The 18,154-nt window shown below is 45.1% G+C and overlaps 1 protein-coding gene across 3 annotated transcripts in view; it reads right to left on the bottom strand.

Moving 5' to 3' along the window:
• The window catches only part of LOC135203214 (nucleolar protein 11-like), a 151,333-nt gene that overhangs the window by 44,316 nt on the left and 88,863 nt on the right, over positions 1-18,154 (bottom strand). For all 3 annotated transcript variants that reach the window (XM_064232968.1, XM_064232967.1, XM_064232969.1), the window contains exon 5: positions 2,316-2,483. In XM_064232968.1, the coding sequence (XP_064089038.1) occupies positions 2,316-2,483 (168 nt within the window). The remainder of the gene's footprint in view (positions 1-2,315; positions 2,484-18,154) is intronic.

Below are 18,154 nucleotides of genomic sequence, written 5' to 3'. Positions count from 1 at the left end.
TGTGAAAAGGTAGTGGGTTCAATGTTCAAAAGATTAGGTATGCTAACTGACAATTGAAAAAGAGAGAGAGAGAGAGAGAGAGAGAGAGAGAGAGAGAGAGAGAGAGAGAGAGAGAGAGAGAGAGAGAGAGAGAGAGAGAGCCTTTAATTTTTCTATATTTATAGTTGTACTAAATGTCTGACTATGCATTTCATTCATTTGTTAACTTATCTACTTCTTTATATACATGTTTTTTATAAGAATCGTATAGAACTATGTGAAAAATGTTGTACAGATTATAATACCTACATATATTGTTGAGTACGGATAAATATATTTATTCATTTTATATTCAATATTATTTCACTTATCTAATATGTTGTAGCTAGCCACAACAATGTTGAGCAAATAAATACATACAATGATGGCAAAACACTCAGAATCTTATGAGTAATACTCACATCTGCTAAAATCAATAAGAAAAAACTTTTATAAAGAAAGTTAGATACACAATACGCTCATTATTTCTTCTTATTCTACTTTCTCTTCTAGTAAGCTATATATGACCTGCTAACAGTCTGTGTCAGAGGATGTGAGGTATGACTTAAAAAAAAGTTGCCAGTTACTGTTTTATAAACTTGTCTGAAATGTACTGAAAAATGTGCCAGAACTTTCTACAGCGACTGTACATCTTGAAATAGTTTACACACAATAAGACACTACAGTGGATCCCCCGTATTCGCGTTCTCCGGATTCGTAGACTCTCACATTCGCGGATTTCTCTCGGGAACTTTTCCCCGCATTATTCGCGGAAAATTCGCGCATTCGCGGTATTTTTCTATGAGAAATATCCACAAATTCCTGGTTTTTTTTGATAAATTTCATCATGAAATGAACTTTTTGTGATAAAACTATTAAAAAAACCAAGGATGAAAATTTTTAGTGGTTTTTCTTGAGTTTTAACTAACAAAATAGGCTGATTTTAGTGTTTTTATAGGGGTTCCAAACATTCGCAGGTTCTAACTATTCACGGGGGGGTCTGGTACGCATTGCCCGCAAATACGGGGGGACCACTGTATATACCAAGCATTCTTTGTAACTGCCATGCACAGTCAGTGAGTACTTTTTTAGAGGCTGAATTAAACTAGTATACAGCAGAGAGGAAAATAAAAAAGAAAATGAACAGAACAACTTTACATTTCTTAAAGGATTATATGTTAACAAGGTAAACTGCATAAAAAATGAGGTAACGAAGCAAATATAAACTATCACGATTAAATGAAAACCAGGAATTTGGACCTTACAGTAGGTCAAGAGCCTTGTAAAAGTTTATAATGAGAAAATATAATTAATACATACAATCCTGGAATTAGGGCCTGATAATGGGTTAAAAGCCTTTGAAAAGTTTTTAATTTCAAAAAGATATAATAATCCCTTCATGCAATCTAACATTCAGGAAGCAAATTAACACGGTAAAAGGTGGTTACAGAAAACAATACTGATGGATATGAAAGCAAGATAACAGTCAAAAAGGAGATTAAATAACAAAAAGCAATAGAGAATAGAGCCTGATGACAGCAAGATAACATTAACTAAGGAGGAGTTTAAATAAAGCGGGCATTTCCTTGATAATCTAGCAAGTAATTTATGCTGTCTAATTAGTGTACCTGATACAAGGTTTACCAATACAAATTTCATAAAAGGGGATGTGGTTACATTTATCCTAAAGCATGGGAACTTGCATCTAAGATTATGGAAGGTCACAATACTTAGGTTATGTAACAGCCAAAGATCTAAGAAAGGCAGGTCAAGCACTTGATGTTTCTTTTGTTTGTTTGTTTGTATGGTGCTTTTGCGTTGCATGGAACCAATGTTATTCAGCAACGGGACCAACGGCTTTACGTGACTTCCAAACCACGTTGAGAGTGAACTTCCATCACCAGAAATACACACCTCTAACCCATAAGACAAGTAAGAAAGCAAAAAGGTAAAAGTGTCCTCATCCCCGTAAAGTGACGTGTGAGGTGCAAGTGAGGATCTATCATTGAGGGAAGGACCTCCTAAACCAGGGGGTCTCCTACAAATCTACCACCATTAACATGGCAATTTAGATCAATGACTTTCCAAAACAGAAATTATAAACTACCTTGTACTTTTAAATAATCATATAAAATTTTGCATGAAAAAGCAAACACAAGAAAAACCATAACACAATACTGTATGAAAAACTGGGGGGGGGGGGGGGGGGGGGGGGGGGGGGGGGGGGGGGGGGGGGGGGGGGTGGGGGGGGGGGGGGGGGGGGGGGGGGGGGAGATGTCTTCCATAAAGATACTTACCTTCATCTTTAAGATCAGCCCCAATCAAAGCCATGTGACTTGATGAAACAGGCAGAATTCTAGCATTCCTAGAAGCCTCAATCACATTCACTGTTGAATACTGCCGACCTGGAAGCCTCTCTATTGGATCACTATGTAGGTTGTGACAATACATAACTCCGCTAGACCCTGTATGTATAAAAAAAAAAAAAAAAAAAATTAAAAAAAAAAAAAAAAAAAAGTGAAATCCTTAAATTTCTAAGTATATAAGTTTATCATACTTTAAATGTAAAAATTAATTTTAACTGTATAATGGTTAAACAATATTGTATAAGAATGTAAGAAGTGAAAAGCTACTAATTCTATCACTTTAAAAAACAAAATCTATGACAGCTGCATGATTACAAAATACTAATGGAACTGATGACACCTACAACTTATAAATGGTTCTTTCCCCAATAAACCAAAAAAAAAAAAAACCATGAATGTATACAATAATTGCTTTCCATGTTAAATTTCCAAAAGATTTTCAAAAGAAAAATTTTTTTTCTTAATACTACATGAAAGATTACACAAAACTAATGCAATCATGTAATATTTTAAATTTACATTAGTAACCTTCAAGTACATACCCGATAAAATTATAACTCTACCCTCGCACTTTACATCAATAATGAGCTAACTTGCAATCCACTTTTCAAAATCAGAAGAGAGAATTAGAAATGATATTGTTAAGATACAATAAAGTTTGTTCATACTTACCTGGCAGATATATATATAGCTGTATTCTCTGAAGTCCGACAGAATTTCTAAAAACTTACGACACACGTAGTGGGAGTAGGGTGGTTAGTACCCATTCCCGCCGCTGGGAGGTGGGTATCAGGAACCATTCCCATTTTCTATCAGATTTCTATCTCCACTGTCTCCTGAGGGGAGGTGGGTGGGTACTTAAAATATATATATCTGCCAGGTAAGTATGAACAAACTTTATTGTATCTTAACAATATTTTGTTCATGAAACTTACCTGTCAGATATATATGTAGCTGAATCCCACCTTTGGCGGTGGGAGAGACAGAAAAGGATTTTAGGAAACATATAAATGTAGATGATTGACATCTTGGTTCCTTACCTGTTTAGCATAGCTGACTTCGTGATTACTGTCACCCAGCCTGCTTCTGCTTGTCACTGAGTAAGTTTACCAACAAGGTAGTGACCTGTGTAGTTGGTGCGCTCTAGATGATCTGTCAACGGGGACGGGACCACAATGTGACTAGACCATGACCATACTTCTGAGGGCAACGAGGCAAAACCACCACCTAAGTTAGCCTAACAAAATACTCCCATATACCAAAGGCTAAAAGAAGGGACGACCGCATTCGGCGGCCGACCCTACAACCATAAACATTACAAATATTAAAAACTCACCTACCCTTTTCTATGGGAAAGGATGAGCGCTACCTCCTGCCCCCAAAATAGTGTCTGCGGCGACGTATGGTCCAAGAGAGTAACAGTTTTCATATGTTGTTCTCACCTCCCGTAGGTAGTGCGAGGCGAACACTGAGTTACTCCTCCAAAAAGTGGCACTTAAAATGTCTTTAAGGGCCATATTTTTCTGAAAGGCTATCGAGGTCGAAATAGCCCTTACTTCATGCGCGTTAACTTTTAACAGCCTAAAGTCACTGTCTTTGCAAGAAGAGTGCTCCTCCTTATGGTGTTTCTTAAGAAGAATGCCAGTGCATTCTTGGACATGGCATATTTGGTCTCTTGACCCCGAACACCATAAGTTCTCCGCAGAACCTCTACAATCCTTTGTTCTACGAAGATATTCTCTAAGAGCCCTAACAGGACACAGGACTCTTTCTGGCTCTTGACCAATGATCTCTGCCATACCCTTGATCTCGAACGTTTTAGGCCAAGGATTGGAAGGGTTTTCGTTCTTAGCCAGAAAAGACATACCCAAAGAGCAGACCGCAATATGCCCTTTGAAGCCGACGTGTTTACTAATAGCGTGTATTTCGCTAACTCTCTTCGCCGTCGCCAGAGCAGTTAGGAATACAGTTTTCTTCGTCAAATCTCACAAAGATGTAGAGTAAAGAGGTTCAAAGCGACTTGACATTAAAAACTTGAGGACCACATCCACGTTCCACAAAGGTAACTTTGGTAGCGGCACCTTGGTGGTCTCGAAAGATCTCAATAGATCATGGAGATCCTTGTTATTAGCGAGGTCAAGACCTCTATGGCGAAAAACTACAGATAAGACACTTCTGTAGCCTTTAATGGTTGACACTGCAAGCTTCAGATCTTGTCTAAGATAAAGTAGGAAGTCGGCGATCTGGCTCACAGAGGTCGTGGTAGAGGAAACTCCTTTCTTCCTACACCAGCTTCTAAAAGCTGCCCACTTCGATTGGTAAACCGCGATTGATGAAGGTCTCCTCGCGGTGGCATAGCTTTAGCCACAGGTTTCGAAAAACCTCTCGCTCTGGGTCCAAACTTTTGGATAGTCTGAACGCAGTCATACTCAGAGGGCGGAGAGGTTTTTGTGGTACTCTCGAAGTGGGGCTGTTTGAGTAGATCTCTCCTTAACGGAAGAGATCTCGGAAAATCCACCAGGTAGGACATCACCTCTGTGAACCAGTTCGCTGCAGGCCAAAAGGGGGCGATTAACGTCAACCTCGTCCCCTCCGAAGCTGCGAACTTTCTCATCACTTCCACCAGAATCTTGAAGGGGGGAAAAGCGTAGAGATCTAGGCCCATCCAATCCCATAAAAGGGCGTCTACTGCTACTGCCCCCGGATCGAGAACCGGGGAGCAGTAAAGAGGGAGTCTCGCCGTTCTTGATGTTGCAAAAATGTCCACCAAAGGACATCCCCAAAGACCCCACAGCTCCTGGCATACGTTCTGATTGAGGGTCCACTCTGTCGGCAGCAACTGTCCTTGTCGACTGAGGAGATCCGCACGGACGTTCTCGACTCCGGCAATGAACCTTGTCAAGATCGTGATTTCTCTCGCCTTCGCCCAAAGCAGAATCTCTTTCGCTACAGCGAACAGGGAGCGAGAGTGTGTTCCTCCTTGTTTCTTCAAGTATGCCAGGGCTGTGGTGTTGTCCGAGTTGACTTGGACTACTCGACGGGAGACTTTGTTCTGAAAGAACTGGAGCGCTAACTGAACAGCTGCCAGCTCTTTGAAGTTGATATGCCAGGCCTACCTGTTTCCCCTCTCCAGGTGCCTGACACTTCCTCCCCCCCTAGTGTTGCTCCCCACCCCGTGGATGACGCGTCGGAGAACAACACTAGGTCGGGGTTCCGAAGCTTGAGGGATATGCCCTCTGACAGCTTCCACGGATCGAGCCACCATCTTAGATGGCTCTTTACCTCTTCTGAGACGGTTAACATCATGTCGAAGTTGTCCTTGTCTGTCCAGTTGTCCGACAGGAAGAACTGAAGAGGTCGGAGGTGTAGCCTCCCCAGGGAAACAAACTTCTCCAGCGAGGAAATGGTCCCCAGCAGACTCATCCATTCCCTCACCGAGCATGAATCCTTCCCTAGAAAGGTTGACACTTTTTCTATGCCTTGTTGCTGACGTTCCTGGGACGGAAAAGCCCGAAAAGCCACTGAATCCATCTGAATCCCCAGATACACGATGGACTGTGTTGGGGTCAGATGTGACTTTTCGAAGTTCACCAGAAGTCCCAGGGACGCAGCTAAAGACAGAGTCGTTTGCAGGTCCTTCAGGCACCGGGTCTGCGAAGAGGCTCGTATGAGCCAGTCGTCCAGATAGAGCGAGATCCTGATGTTGGAAAGATGGAGCCACCTCGCCACGTTCTTCATTAAGATGGTGAAGACAAATGGGGCCGTACTCAGTCCGAAACAAAGAGCCCTGAACTGAAAGACCTTCCCTTTCAGGACGAACCGAAGGTACTTCATAGATTGGGGATGTATCGGGACGTGAAAGTAGGCGTCCTGCAGGTCGAGTGATACCATCCAATCTCCAGGTCTTAAGGCCCCCAGAACTGACTGAGGTGTCTCCATCTTGAACCTCTGCTTCTCTATAAAGAGGTTTAGACGACTTACGTCCAAGACCGGCCGCCACCCTCCCGATTGTTTCGGTACAAGAAACAATCTGTTGTAAAATCCTGGCGTTGCCAGGTCTAAGACCTGTTCCACTGCTCGCTTCTCGAGCATCTGCTCGAGCAGGTCGAAAAGTATCTTCCGCTTTTCTCGAGGATACGACGGGGACAAGTCCCTGGGAGTAGAAGTCAGCGGGGGTGGCTTAACGAAAGGTATCTTGTACCCCTTCACTATGACGTTGACAGACTAGGTGTCCGCCTCTCTTTCTCTCCAGGCCTCTCCAAACAACTGCAGCCTGGCTCCTACCGGTGACTGAAGGAAGGATCTCTCACTTCTTGCCCCTAGACTTAGCCGGGGCTCTACCTCTAGGAAGACTTCTTCCTCGGGGTGACGATCTAGCAGAAGTCCCTCCACGAAAGGGCTTCTGCTTTCTATTCGATTGGACCCCTGAAGACGTGGAAGGGCCAGCAGGACGTCTCGACGACTGAGCCAAAAGGTCTTGAGTGGCTTTTTCCTGAAGACTTACTGCCAGATCCTTCACCATAGCCTGGGGGAAGAGATGACTCGAAAAAGGCGCATACAAAAGTTCTGTCCTCTGTGAGGGAGAGACAGACTTAGCCGCAAAGTTGCAATAGAGCGATCTTTTCTTCAACACGCCTGCTGAAAAATGAGAGGCTAACTCCTCTGAGCCATCCCTGACGGCCTTGTCCATGCATGACAATACACTGGACAGCTCCCCCAAGCTGATCGAATCTGGCTTACGAGACTGGTTGTCTAAAACTCCGAGACACCAGTCTAAGAAGTTAAAGACTTTCAAGGACCTAAAAAGTCCCTTCAAAAGATGGTCAAGTTCGGAAGTCGTCCACGACACTTTAGCCGAGGCTAAAAGAGATCTCCTTGAGGCATCCACAACGCTGGCGAAATCTCCTTGCGCTGACGTAGGAACCTTCAATCCTAACTCTTCGCCGGTTTCATACCACATCCCTGCCTTACCACTAAGTCTAGACGGAGGCAGGGCGAAAGTGGTCCTTCCCTTTGCTTTCCTAGACTCCATCCAGGTGTTAACCTTTCGGAAAGCTCTCTTGGTAGACAACGACGTCTTCATTTTCACAAACCCTGGTGTCTTGCTTGCTTTCGACGACGAAAACTGCGATGGAGGAGAAGGAGGGGCAGAAGGAAGGAAGGTATCCCCAAACGAATCACGAAGCAGCCGAGCCAATACTTGGTAGTCTGAAGAAGCCGACGTCGAAGGTTGTTCTTCGTCATCATCCTCAGAAGAATAGCTTAGTTCCCCTTCTTCCTTACCCGAGTGAAACCTCGAAGGAAGAGGCAAAAGTCCTTTAGCTCAAAGTCTCATGTCAGAACGATGACGAGAAGAAGAGGGTAGCTGACCCTTAACAGAATCCTTAACAGTCACAGGGTCAGAAATCACCACTTGAGGAGAACGTGAAGATGTAGGAAGATGTGAAGCGTCAGCAAAAACCTCGGGAACAGCGTCCGAGTGATAGCGAACTTCCACATTTGCGTCCAAAGTGCTCTTACGACTATGTTTACTAGCGTCCATCGGAGCGTCCAACCTAGCGTCCTTCCGAGCGTCCAACGAAGCGTCCAAATCAGCGCCCAACCGAGCGTCCAACGAAGCGTCAAAAGAAGCGTCTCTCCTAACGTCCAGCGAAGCGTCCCTACGAACGTCCCGCGAAGAAACAGGGCCTGCCACCTGACGAGCGTCCCGTTGAGCGTCGACACGAGCATGTCGAAGAGGAGCAGAACGTACTGAAGTTCGTCCGACAGGAACATCGTCGCCAGCAGAAACGTCGAAGTCGGAATGCCGAGCGTCTTCTCGACGAGAAGAGAGGGGAGCGTGATGAGACCTCTCTCTTTCATGACGTCTACCGCCACCTCTAGACGAACACTGGGGAGCAGAGCGAAGTCTAGAGGGCAAAATACCAGGAGACGGGGACGAAAGAGGAGCAGGTGGAGAAGACTGTCTTGTTCTCTTGATCGGAAGTCTGTCGTCTTTCTTGCGACGAGGAACCGTCTCCTTCTGCTTAAGTAAATCGTCCAGTTGCCGTTGCATAGCAAGGATTATCTCAGTCTGAGAAGTCTCCTTACGAGGAGACGAGCTGTGCCTGTGAGAAGGCGAGGGGCGAGGGGACGCCTTCTTCCTTCTCCCAGGAACAGCCTTGGCTCTAGAGCGACTGGGGCGCTCGAAGGCGTCATCATCAGACGACGTCCTAGACTTCTTCTGGGGCGGAAAGGCTACGCTTTCCGGAGAAGAATGCCAATCAGACATAGCATGACGTGAAGCGTCTTGATCTTGAAGAGTCCTCTTCAAAGGTCGCGAATCCGGACGAGATTCCCACCCCTTGCGCGGGGAGGACGCGTCGGAAGACGAGAAACAATCTCTCAGGATGCGTGCTCGAGCACGCTCCTTAGCAGCCTGGGATGCATCCACAGGAACTGCTGAAGGGACGTCAGATCGGTGGGGGATCCCCGTAACCCTCCTTCGGCCTTCGACATGCCCTCTCCCTGAGTCCTGGGAGTCCGGCAGAGGTCCCAGCCCTATATGGCGCTATAGGGCCGATCTGACGCCCCCTCCACTTCACTAGGGGCACTATCACTGCACTTAGTTTGCCTGTTTTCAAGGGCAAGAACTTTAGATTCAAGCGTTTTCAATGAATCCAGAATAAGCGAAATGGCATTACCCTCCGCAGACACCACTTGAGGGCCCGAAGGCAACACTATGGGGTTAGGAGACACAAAATCTAAAGGAGGGTTAGAAGGGGTTACATTAAGACCCTGTCTGCTACCCGATTTACTCCTGGAGGAAGACCTCCTGATCCTGTCACGCTCTAATTTATTTACGTAGGATTCATACGTCTTCCATTGTACATCATCCAAACTTTTGCACTCATTACAGCGAAAATCATACTTACAAACTTGTCCCCTACAACCTTTACACAATGTGTGAGGATCAACCAAGGCTTTTGGTAGCCTCACCTTGCATTCATCTTTCAAACACAACCTGGCGCTAGCCAAACTAGATCCAGACATATTTAAGGAAAAAAACCAAGCCAAATTCGAAACAATCCAAAGTCACGTATGCCAAGCTATCGATCCAAAAACAAAAAACCAAAAAGTCAAGAGGATACTCATGCCAATGAAAAGTTTTCCAAAATCCTGAGGCGGAAGTGTGTAAACAGTTGTTTACAACACCGGCAACAGAAGAAATCTGATAGAAAATGGGAATGGTTCCTGATACCCGCCTCCCAGCGGCGGGAATGGGTACTAACCACCCTACTCCCACTACGTGTGTCGTAAGTTTTTAGAAATTCTGTCGGACTTCAGAGAATACAGCTATATATATATCTGACAGGTAAGTTTCATGAACAAATAACTTTTTAAGAGAGAAACCTAAAATTCACAAAGGTTTTACGCTTCATAAGGTCAACTCATGTCCAATATCACATAGGTGACAAGTTACTGATTAAAATGTACCTGATATAATGAATATAACAAAAGAAATTTATATCACATTTCAATTCATATACGAAACTTTTAAGATTTTTTAAACATTTATTTGTCTTTATAAAATATGTAGGTGTTCTCATACAAAAAGTAATTGAATTTTAGTAATTTCATCAATTACATACCTTATCAAAATGCATATGACTTTTTTATTTCAATTAATATGACAAATTTTTAATCTATTTGTATTTTTCATAGCTAACAAACTGGCAAATTTTTAATCAATTTTTATTTTTCATAGTTAACAAACTGGCAAATTTTTAATCAATTTGTATTTTCATACCTAACAAACCTTTGGTCTTAACAATAATATAATATCCAAGTGCCAGCTGGTAACCGCTTAAAACAATCAAAGATTGTATAGCAAGGAATCTGTGAGATCTGGCAACTCCTGTGCGTACAAGGTGAGAGCTGGTCAGAGACTGCGCACCACACTCCGTGATGAGTTCAGTCTTTCCTTTAACCGCCTTGAAGAGTAAAGACGCTTTTGCTCTCCTTTCAAGCTGGTTGATTTGTGCCCATGTTTCTTTCCTTTTCAGCGTATTTGTTGTGTGAGTGTTTCTATTTATTATGGATTCCTCCGAGTCTTCACAGCCTCATCAACGCATGTGCCCGGGCATTCAAGGATTTCCGTGCTCATGGTTTCTGGCAGCTGTGATCACAGAACCTCATACAACGTGCAGTAGGTGCCGAGCTAATTATTGTAAGATTACTAATCCCTGCCCGGAAGGTCGTTCCTGGCCTAAGTCACAGTGGAGTGTGTTTTACAAGAAGAGGGAACATCGCAGAGTTTCGACTTTTCCTTCTTGTGAGGGTTTTCCGTCTCCTCAACTGGACAATTTGACTTCTCCCTCTCCCGCAATCACTCTACCTGTGGCTAATTCAAGTGTACCCCTGTCGCTTTCCAGGAGTACCACTGGATGATAGTATGTTTAATGTAGCCCCCTCTCCCTCAGGTTCTAATTCTCTTCCTGAGAGGGAGGAGGCTACACCATCTAATTTCTTAGTTTCAGGTTCCGAGTCATCCAAGATGGCAGCTGTTTGGGAATTGCTTGGTGTACGGGGTTCACCTTCCTTGGATGGCCTGTTGTCGTATTTCTTGGAAGCACATACCTTATCGCCCCGGCAGTGAGGCCATCAACCAGTGCTGGCCTTAGAGATGTTGTGATGTCACTCCCAGCGATCTCTCAGCCTATGACATCAGATGTTGTGGCTGCTCATCCTTCCGTCGTTATGACGTCATCTCTTCCCAATATTATGTCATCGTCTTCTCTCGCTGTGCCATCCGAGGTGTCATTTCAAGCAGTCTTCAAGAGGCTGGACTCTGTTTTTAGAGAGAAGTTTTCTGCTGTACCTACAAAGAAGAAAAGTCATGAACGGAGTGTTTTTCCCCCACCTCATGCTAGTAAGAGACCTCACAAAGGGGGGGAGTTTCACTCCTCCTACTTCTCAATCACAGCCTCACCATCGTGTCAGATGTTGGAAGATCAAGGACTTTGTGGCTTCGTCTTCTGCGAGTGAAAGGAGTGCATCACCTTCTGCCCCACACAATTGTGTCTCTCCCATGCACGTCCGTGTTCGTGCAAGCGAGAGGAGTGCCTCGCCATCTGCGCCACAAGGTCGTGTTTCTCCCTCGCACGTTCGTGTTCATGAGGTTGGCATTGGAGGTCGTGGAAGGAAGGCATTCTCGTTTCGATACATGGCTGTGTATCTCCTGCACATGCGAGTAATGAATTGCCAACTTCTCTTTACATCCGTTGCTCTCCCTCTCATGTACATGTTCGAGACAGTGCGAGTGTTGAGAATAATAAGTGTTTCTCCATCTTCCATACGCATACGTGACTTATCCTTGCACATACATGCTGATGATATCAAAGGTACTACACCCTCTTCATCTGTTCCTGTACCAGCTCGTTGGCATAAGGACAATAAGGCGCCGATTAAAAGGTCGAAGGTTGCAGATACGAAGGTGGCTCAAGCTGCGTCTAAGTATTCTTCGCTCGATAAGACTACAGTTGACAGTCGGGAACATGAGGCTTCCCTGGCCCACGGACATGTTTCTCGTTCTCCTGGAAAGGACCTTAACCTTATTGAGTCAATCTCCTTCAGGTAGCTCTCTTTGTCGACATTCCTTGTCTCGGGACCATGCTCAGTTGGTATCTCACGGATGTGTACTCGACTCCACAGCCACGTAGGTGATTCCTCCCATGAACGTGTACGTGGTTCACCTGATGTGCGTGTGCATGATCCTTCCCACGATTGTGTGTGTGGTTCTTCACATGAGCCTGTACGAGGTTTGAGCCAGGCCCATGTACAAGTGTCACTGCATGATGATGTTCCGGAATCTTTGGTCTCAGGATCTTCGAGTTTCAGGGCCTACACTCCAACCAATAATGACCAGAATGCTAGGTTGCCTGGGAAAGCTTCACCAATGTTGTTACAGAAGGATGAGGATACTACCAAGCCTTCTTTTTTGCCTCGTCAGTCACCTTTGCTGGAGCAGGAGGAGGGAGACAGTCAAGTCTTTCTTTGCAAAGGTTGTTGATCTCATTCATGAGTTCAACAATCATGAGTGTAGGGCACAGGCTCAGTCTTCTATCACCCCAATGGATATAGAGGCCTTGCTGGGTGCTAGATAGGATTCTAGGACTTCTTTTAAGCTTCCCTTGTCGGGTCACGCTCAATCCGTTTTGCAACGTGAACGCTTTGGTTTCGGACCGAGATGGCTCTCTGCGTTCCAATAGAACATTCAAGTTTCTTCCTACTACTCTCGTGCAGCATAAGACTACTACTCCACTATGTAGTTCATTTGATGCCCCGTCACCCTAACCAGGACATGATCCATTTTAAGCCTGGTCTAACCCTGGAGCATGTTAAGTCGGAAGGTCCTTCCTTTTCATCACAGGAGGCCTTAGCTATGGAAACTACCTTGGCTTCCATTTTCCGGACGGTCTCCTGGTTGGCCTTGTGGTCCATCACAATAGCCAGGATTGCTACAGAGAGGACTGAGGGAGGTATAGAGAGTTCTTCCTCACTCATTAGACTGTTTCAGTCCAGTGCTAAAGCTATTTCATACCTAGCCCACATTAGTGCAACCTTGTAGGCCAACCAATCTCCTGGCCAGGAGAGACGCAGCACTGTCTCCAAAGTGGCAAGTTCAGTGGACTCCAAGTCTTTGTCAGCTCTCAGGAATGGGGATCTCCTTGATTCACAGTTTCTGTTTCCGAGGACTGAATTAGAAGATATGATCGAATTAGAAGATATGATCGAATTAGAAGATACGATCAACTGGCGACAGGCAGATACTAAAGACAGTTTAGTACATCAGACGGTATCTAAGTCCAAGGCGCGTTCACGATGCCCTCCTCCTCCTCAGCAACAGGCGAGAAGATCTTTGCCTATTAAATCGTCTAAGAGTTCGGCTTCTGTGAGGGTCTCTCAATTTCCCTCACAGGCCAAGACAAAGAAGTAACAACGTCCTTTTCAATCCCGCCCCTAAAAGCCTGGGAGGGGCTCTAGAGGAAGGGGCAGAGGGGGTCGTCAATAGAGTGGGTGCCTCTCTCTCTCCGTTGCCATGGGTAAGGGGATGCCTGGCGGGCCAGTGGGCCAAGTGGCAAAGGTATGGAGCGGAGAGATGGGTAGTAGACGTTCTGCTGGTGGGATATCTACTACCATTCAACTTCTCTTCCCCTCCCCTCTCAAACAGACCCCTTCTCAATCGGACATATGCTCATGACTCTCCGAAGTTTTTAGCTCTTTGGGGGGACGTATTGAAAATGCTAAACAAGGGTGTGATAGAAGAAGTAAAGCGTCCTTCTCTGGGGTATCACAATCAGATTTTCCTAGTACTGAAAGCGGCAGGCGACCGGTAATCGACCTTTCCACCTTGAATCATTTTGTCAGGAAGACAAATTTCAAGATGGAGATACCTCGGACAGTATTGGCAGCGATAAAGGACAACTACTTCTTGCTGTCAATAAACTTAAAGGATGCTTACTTCCAGATTCCTATTCACGTTTCGTCCAGAAAACTTCTTCGCTTCACTCTGGGAGAGCAGATCTATCTATTCAAGGTTTTGTGTTTCGGGTTGATTACTTCCCCTCAGCTGTTCACAAGGTTCTTTACCCTCGTCTTGACATAAGCTCATGCTCAAGGGATTCACCTGCTAAGGTACCTCGACGACTGGCTGGTATTAGCAAGCTCCAAGGAGAAACTGCTTCAGGACAGAGATCAACTTCTTCAGTTTTGTCAGAAGCTAGGCATAGTGGTAAACCTCAAGAAGTCAAATCTGATTATTCCCAGCCAGAAAGCTCTTTATCTAGGTATGGTTATAGATACAGCAGCATCGAGGATCTTTCTGACAGGCCAGAGGTTAGGAAGTTGTGGTTAGTGGCACACAAGTTCCTGTCACAACCCGAACAGCCAGCTCACCAGTGGCAGGTCCTTCTGAGGATTTTGTCTTCTCTGGAGAAGCTAATGGAGACTGAAAGACTTCTGGTCCCGAGCAGGAGATTCCCCTCTACATAAGAGTCCCTCTGCCCCAAGAGGTGAAGCAAGACCCGTCGTTGGTGGTTGGACAGCCAGAATCTTTCTGTGGGAATCCCCATGCATTCTCCCCCTCCGGACTTCCTCCTGTTTTCAGATGCTTCCATCACGGTTTGGGGTGCTCATCTGAGAGACCTCCTTGCGTCAGGCATTTGGAGTGCAGAAGATAAGCTGCTACACATCGTTTTGGAGTTTTAAGAAGCTTTTCTGGGTCTGAGAGTGTTTCGGGAGAAGGTAGAGGGTCATTTGGTGGTTCTGTTGTCCAAAAACACCACGGTGGTTGCCAATGTGAACAAGCAGGGGGGCCTGGTGTCTTATCACCTCCATTTGTTGACAGTCGAGTTATACCAGTGGGCAATCGACAACTTGGTGGATCCCTTTGCCAAGTACATTCCAGGCAAGAGGAATGTGATCACAGACAGGCTGAGTCGTTAGAACTAAATCCTTGGCACATAGTCTTTAAATCAGGTCGTGGCAAACAAGCTTTTTCAGGTTTGGGGGAGGCCTATGCTAGACCTATTCTCAACTCGCTTCAACAGGAAGCTGGAGGTTTACTGTTCAGTGGTTCCAGATCCCCTTGCTCTGGCAAAGGACGCCTTCCAATACCCTTGAGGCAACCTTGAGGTGTGCGCCTTCCCTCCGTTTTGCCTGATCCGTCAAGTTCTGAACAGGGTAATGAGTTCTCAAAATCTCAGGATGATTTTGGTGGCTCCTCTGTGACCTCAAGCAGAGTGGTTCCCAGACCTTCCGTCTCTTCTGTCAGAAGTTCAAAGAGAGATTCCCCTGTGGCAGCAACTTCTTTGCCAGCCTCGTGTCGACAAGTTTCACCAGTCGGTAGAATCCCTGTCTCTTCACGGATGTAGACTATCAAGTATCTCCTCCGAGCAAGAGGTTTTTCTCAGGGGGCAGCGGGACATATGTCCAGTTACCTCAGGAAGTCCTCTTCACCATCTTACCAGGGGAAATGGGCAGTCTACTGTGATTGGTGTCGTCGATGGGGTTTCTCTCCCCTAAAAGCCTCTGTTCAGCTTATAGCAGATTTTTTTACCTTCCTCAGGGATGAGAAAGGCCTTTCTATTTCTGCTATCAGGGGCAATACATCAGCGCTAGGTTTGGTGATACGTCTGAAAGGCATGGTCATCTCTTCATCCTGAGAAGTCTCACTCAAGCTCCATTTTAGCCCTTGCGTCGATCATCAGACAGAGTTCTGACAATAAAGACAGTATTCCTGTTGGCCTTGGCTTCTTCAAAAAGAATTGGGGAGCTTCATGACCTGAGTTATGATGTGAAACACACCAGCAGTTGGGGACCTGTGGCCTTCAAGTTTGTCCCGTAATTCGTGGCTAAGAACCAGAATCCCTCGGTGCATGATGACAGATTTGCCTCTTTTTCCATTCCATCATTGCTTTGTCCTGTCAGAGCCCTACTATGCTGTCTTAAAAGGACTTGTCATCTAAGATTTAGGTGTTGTAGACTTTTTGTTAGCACTGGTCGGTCCAGAAAAGAATTTTCCAAGAATACTATTTCATTCTGGATATGCGAGGCGATCAAGCAGGAATTACTCTTCGCTTGATGGTTCTGTCACCGAGTCTGTGCAGGCTAGAGCACATGACGTCAGAGGTATAAGTTCCTCTCTGGCATTTAAGAAAAACTTTTCTGTTCATACAATTTTGAATGCTGGTTCCTGGTTGTGTCAATCCACATTCACATCCTTTTACCTAACGGACACTGTACACAGGTCTTTGGACATATTTTCCTTGGGTCCTGTGGTGGCTGCCCAACAAGTGTAATTCACCCAGCGCCCTTCACAGGGCGGTTTGTATCTTACCTATGATGATTGTGTGGAAGAGAGAATAAGTGAGTTGGCTGGTCTCTTTCTTTCTCTTTGTTCCTTTTCTTCTTCCTAGGGCAGATTGAGGAATAGACATGTCATATGCTGGACTGGTAAGGTAGTCATACTGAAAGTTGTTTTGCTTTGGTTCTTTGAAATAATCAAACCTCCTATTCAATGGCAAATATTCCTCTCTCTCTAGCAAGGGGGAGTGAGGAGTGGTAACAAATCCCTGTGGCTAATATGGTTTGTTATATGAACAAAATTTTCTTTGGTTCCCCGAATGCAATGAATCTGCTCATATATCACTGTATTTCAACCCAGACGGCTGAGTTGGTAGGTATCAGTTTATCTATCTTCTCACAGGTATTAGGCCACCTTCTTTAGAACTTGTTCTTCTATAAAGAGTGGTCAGGTATGTTGACTACCACCTGGTTTAGGATACTTGTACCTCCCTCCAAGTTTAAGTTATTCTATTGTCAAGACCAAAGGTTCGTTCCACATGTGAACAAATGACAAACTTTTAATCAGTTGGTATTTTTCATGGCTAACAAACCAGAGGTCTTAACATTTTCTGCCCACCTCTAGCCACCCCTCTCTTTTGTTATAGTTCCTGGGTTGGGGAAACGATCTTAACAATAGAATAATCTTCTAGCATCAGCTGGAACCCAGCAAAAACCATCAAAGATTGTAACACAAAGAATCTGTAGCATTTAGCAACTCATGCATATACGAGGTGGAAGCTAGTCACTGACTGGGCTTGGAGCCTCATGACACGTCAGTCTTTCTTCCAACCCAGGATACGAGAGGGGCGGCTAGAGGTGGACAGTTAACGTTAAGACCTCAGGTTTGTCAGCTATGAAAAATACAAAATGATTAAAAATATGTTATTAGTTCATACGCGGAACAAACCTGCGGTCTTAACAATAGGACAGACTTGCACTTGGAGGGAGGTACAAGTACCCTAAAGCGGATGGGGGTTCAGCCCGCCTGACCAGCCTTCCTAGAAGATCAAGTTTCAAAGAAGAGGGTCTGAGCCTGTGAGAGAATAGATAAGCTAGTACTATCTAAAAACTCAGTCTACTGGGATTTAACACAATGAGTCATGTCCAGATTCATTGCATTCGTAGAAGATAAAGAGAACAGTCAGTTCAAGCAACAAACCATGTAGGCCACAGGTCTGTAACCACTCCTCCCTTCCCTTGATTAGAAAGGAGTAAGTGCTACTGAGAAGCAGATCTGTCTATTGTATAGGAACAAACCAAATAGCTGCAACCATTATGGCTGCCACACTCGCCTGTACCAGACCAGTTCCAAAGTATGACGTGTCTATTCTTCAACCAGTCTGTAGGAAGAAGAAAGGAAAAAAGCAAAAGGAGATCAGCCAACTCACTCAATTCCAAACAATTATCGATAAGTAAGATACAAACTGTCCCGCTGGGGACACTGGATGAGCTACGCAACTTGTTGGGTAGCCACCACCAGATTCAAGGAAAAAGTGTCTAAGGACCTGTGAGCAATGTCCTTCAGGTAAAAGAAAGTGAACTTCTATCACCAGAAATAAATTTCTCTGATTCCGCGTTGGCCGAGCCAGGAATCGAACCTGAGACCACCGGATTGGCAGCCCAGCTCGAAAACCACTCGGCCAGCAAGGAACTAACACAGGCCATGAAGCTCTCCTACTCTCTTCAGAGAAGTCAAAGCCAACAGAAAAACTGTCTTTAGAGTCACATTCCTGTCTGACAATCGACATAATGGCTCGGATGGAGCTCGAGTGGGACTACTCAGGACCAGTGGGACCAGAGTAAGATCCCATGTCGGAGGTTTCAGTTCTCTTGGTGAACAGGATTGTTCGAAACTCCTGAACAACATCAAGATTTCCATGGAT

Source organism: Macrobrachium nipponense, chromosome 33 (assembly GCF_015104395.2).
Source record: "Macrobrachium nipponense isolate FS-2020 chromosome 33, ASM1510439v2, whole genome shotgun sequence".
NCBI classification, from domain to species: Eukaryota; Metazoa; Arthropoda; class Malacostraca; order Decapoda; family Palaemonidae; genus Macrobrachium; species Macrobrachium nipponense.
This window is presented reverse-complemented; position numbering and strand designations above follow the sequence as displayed.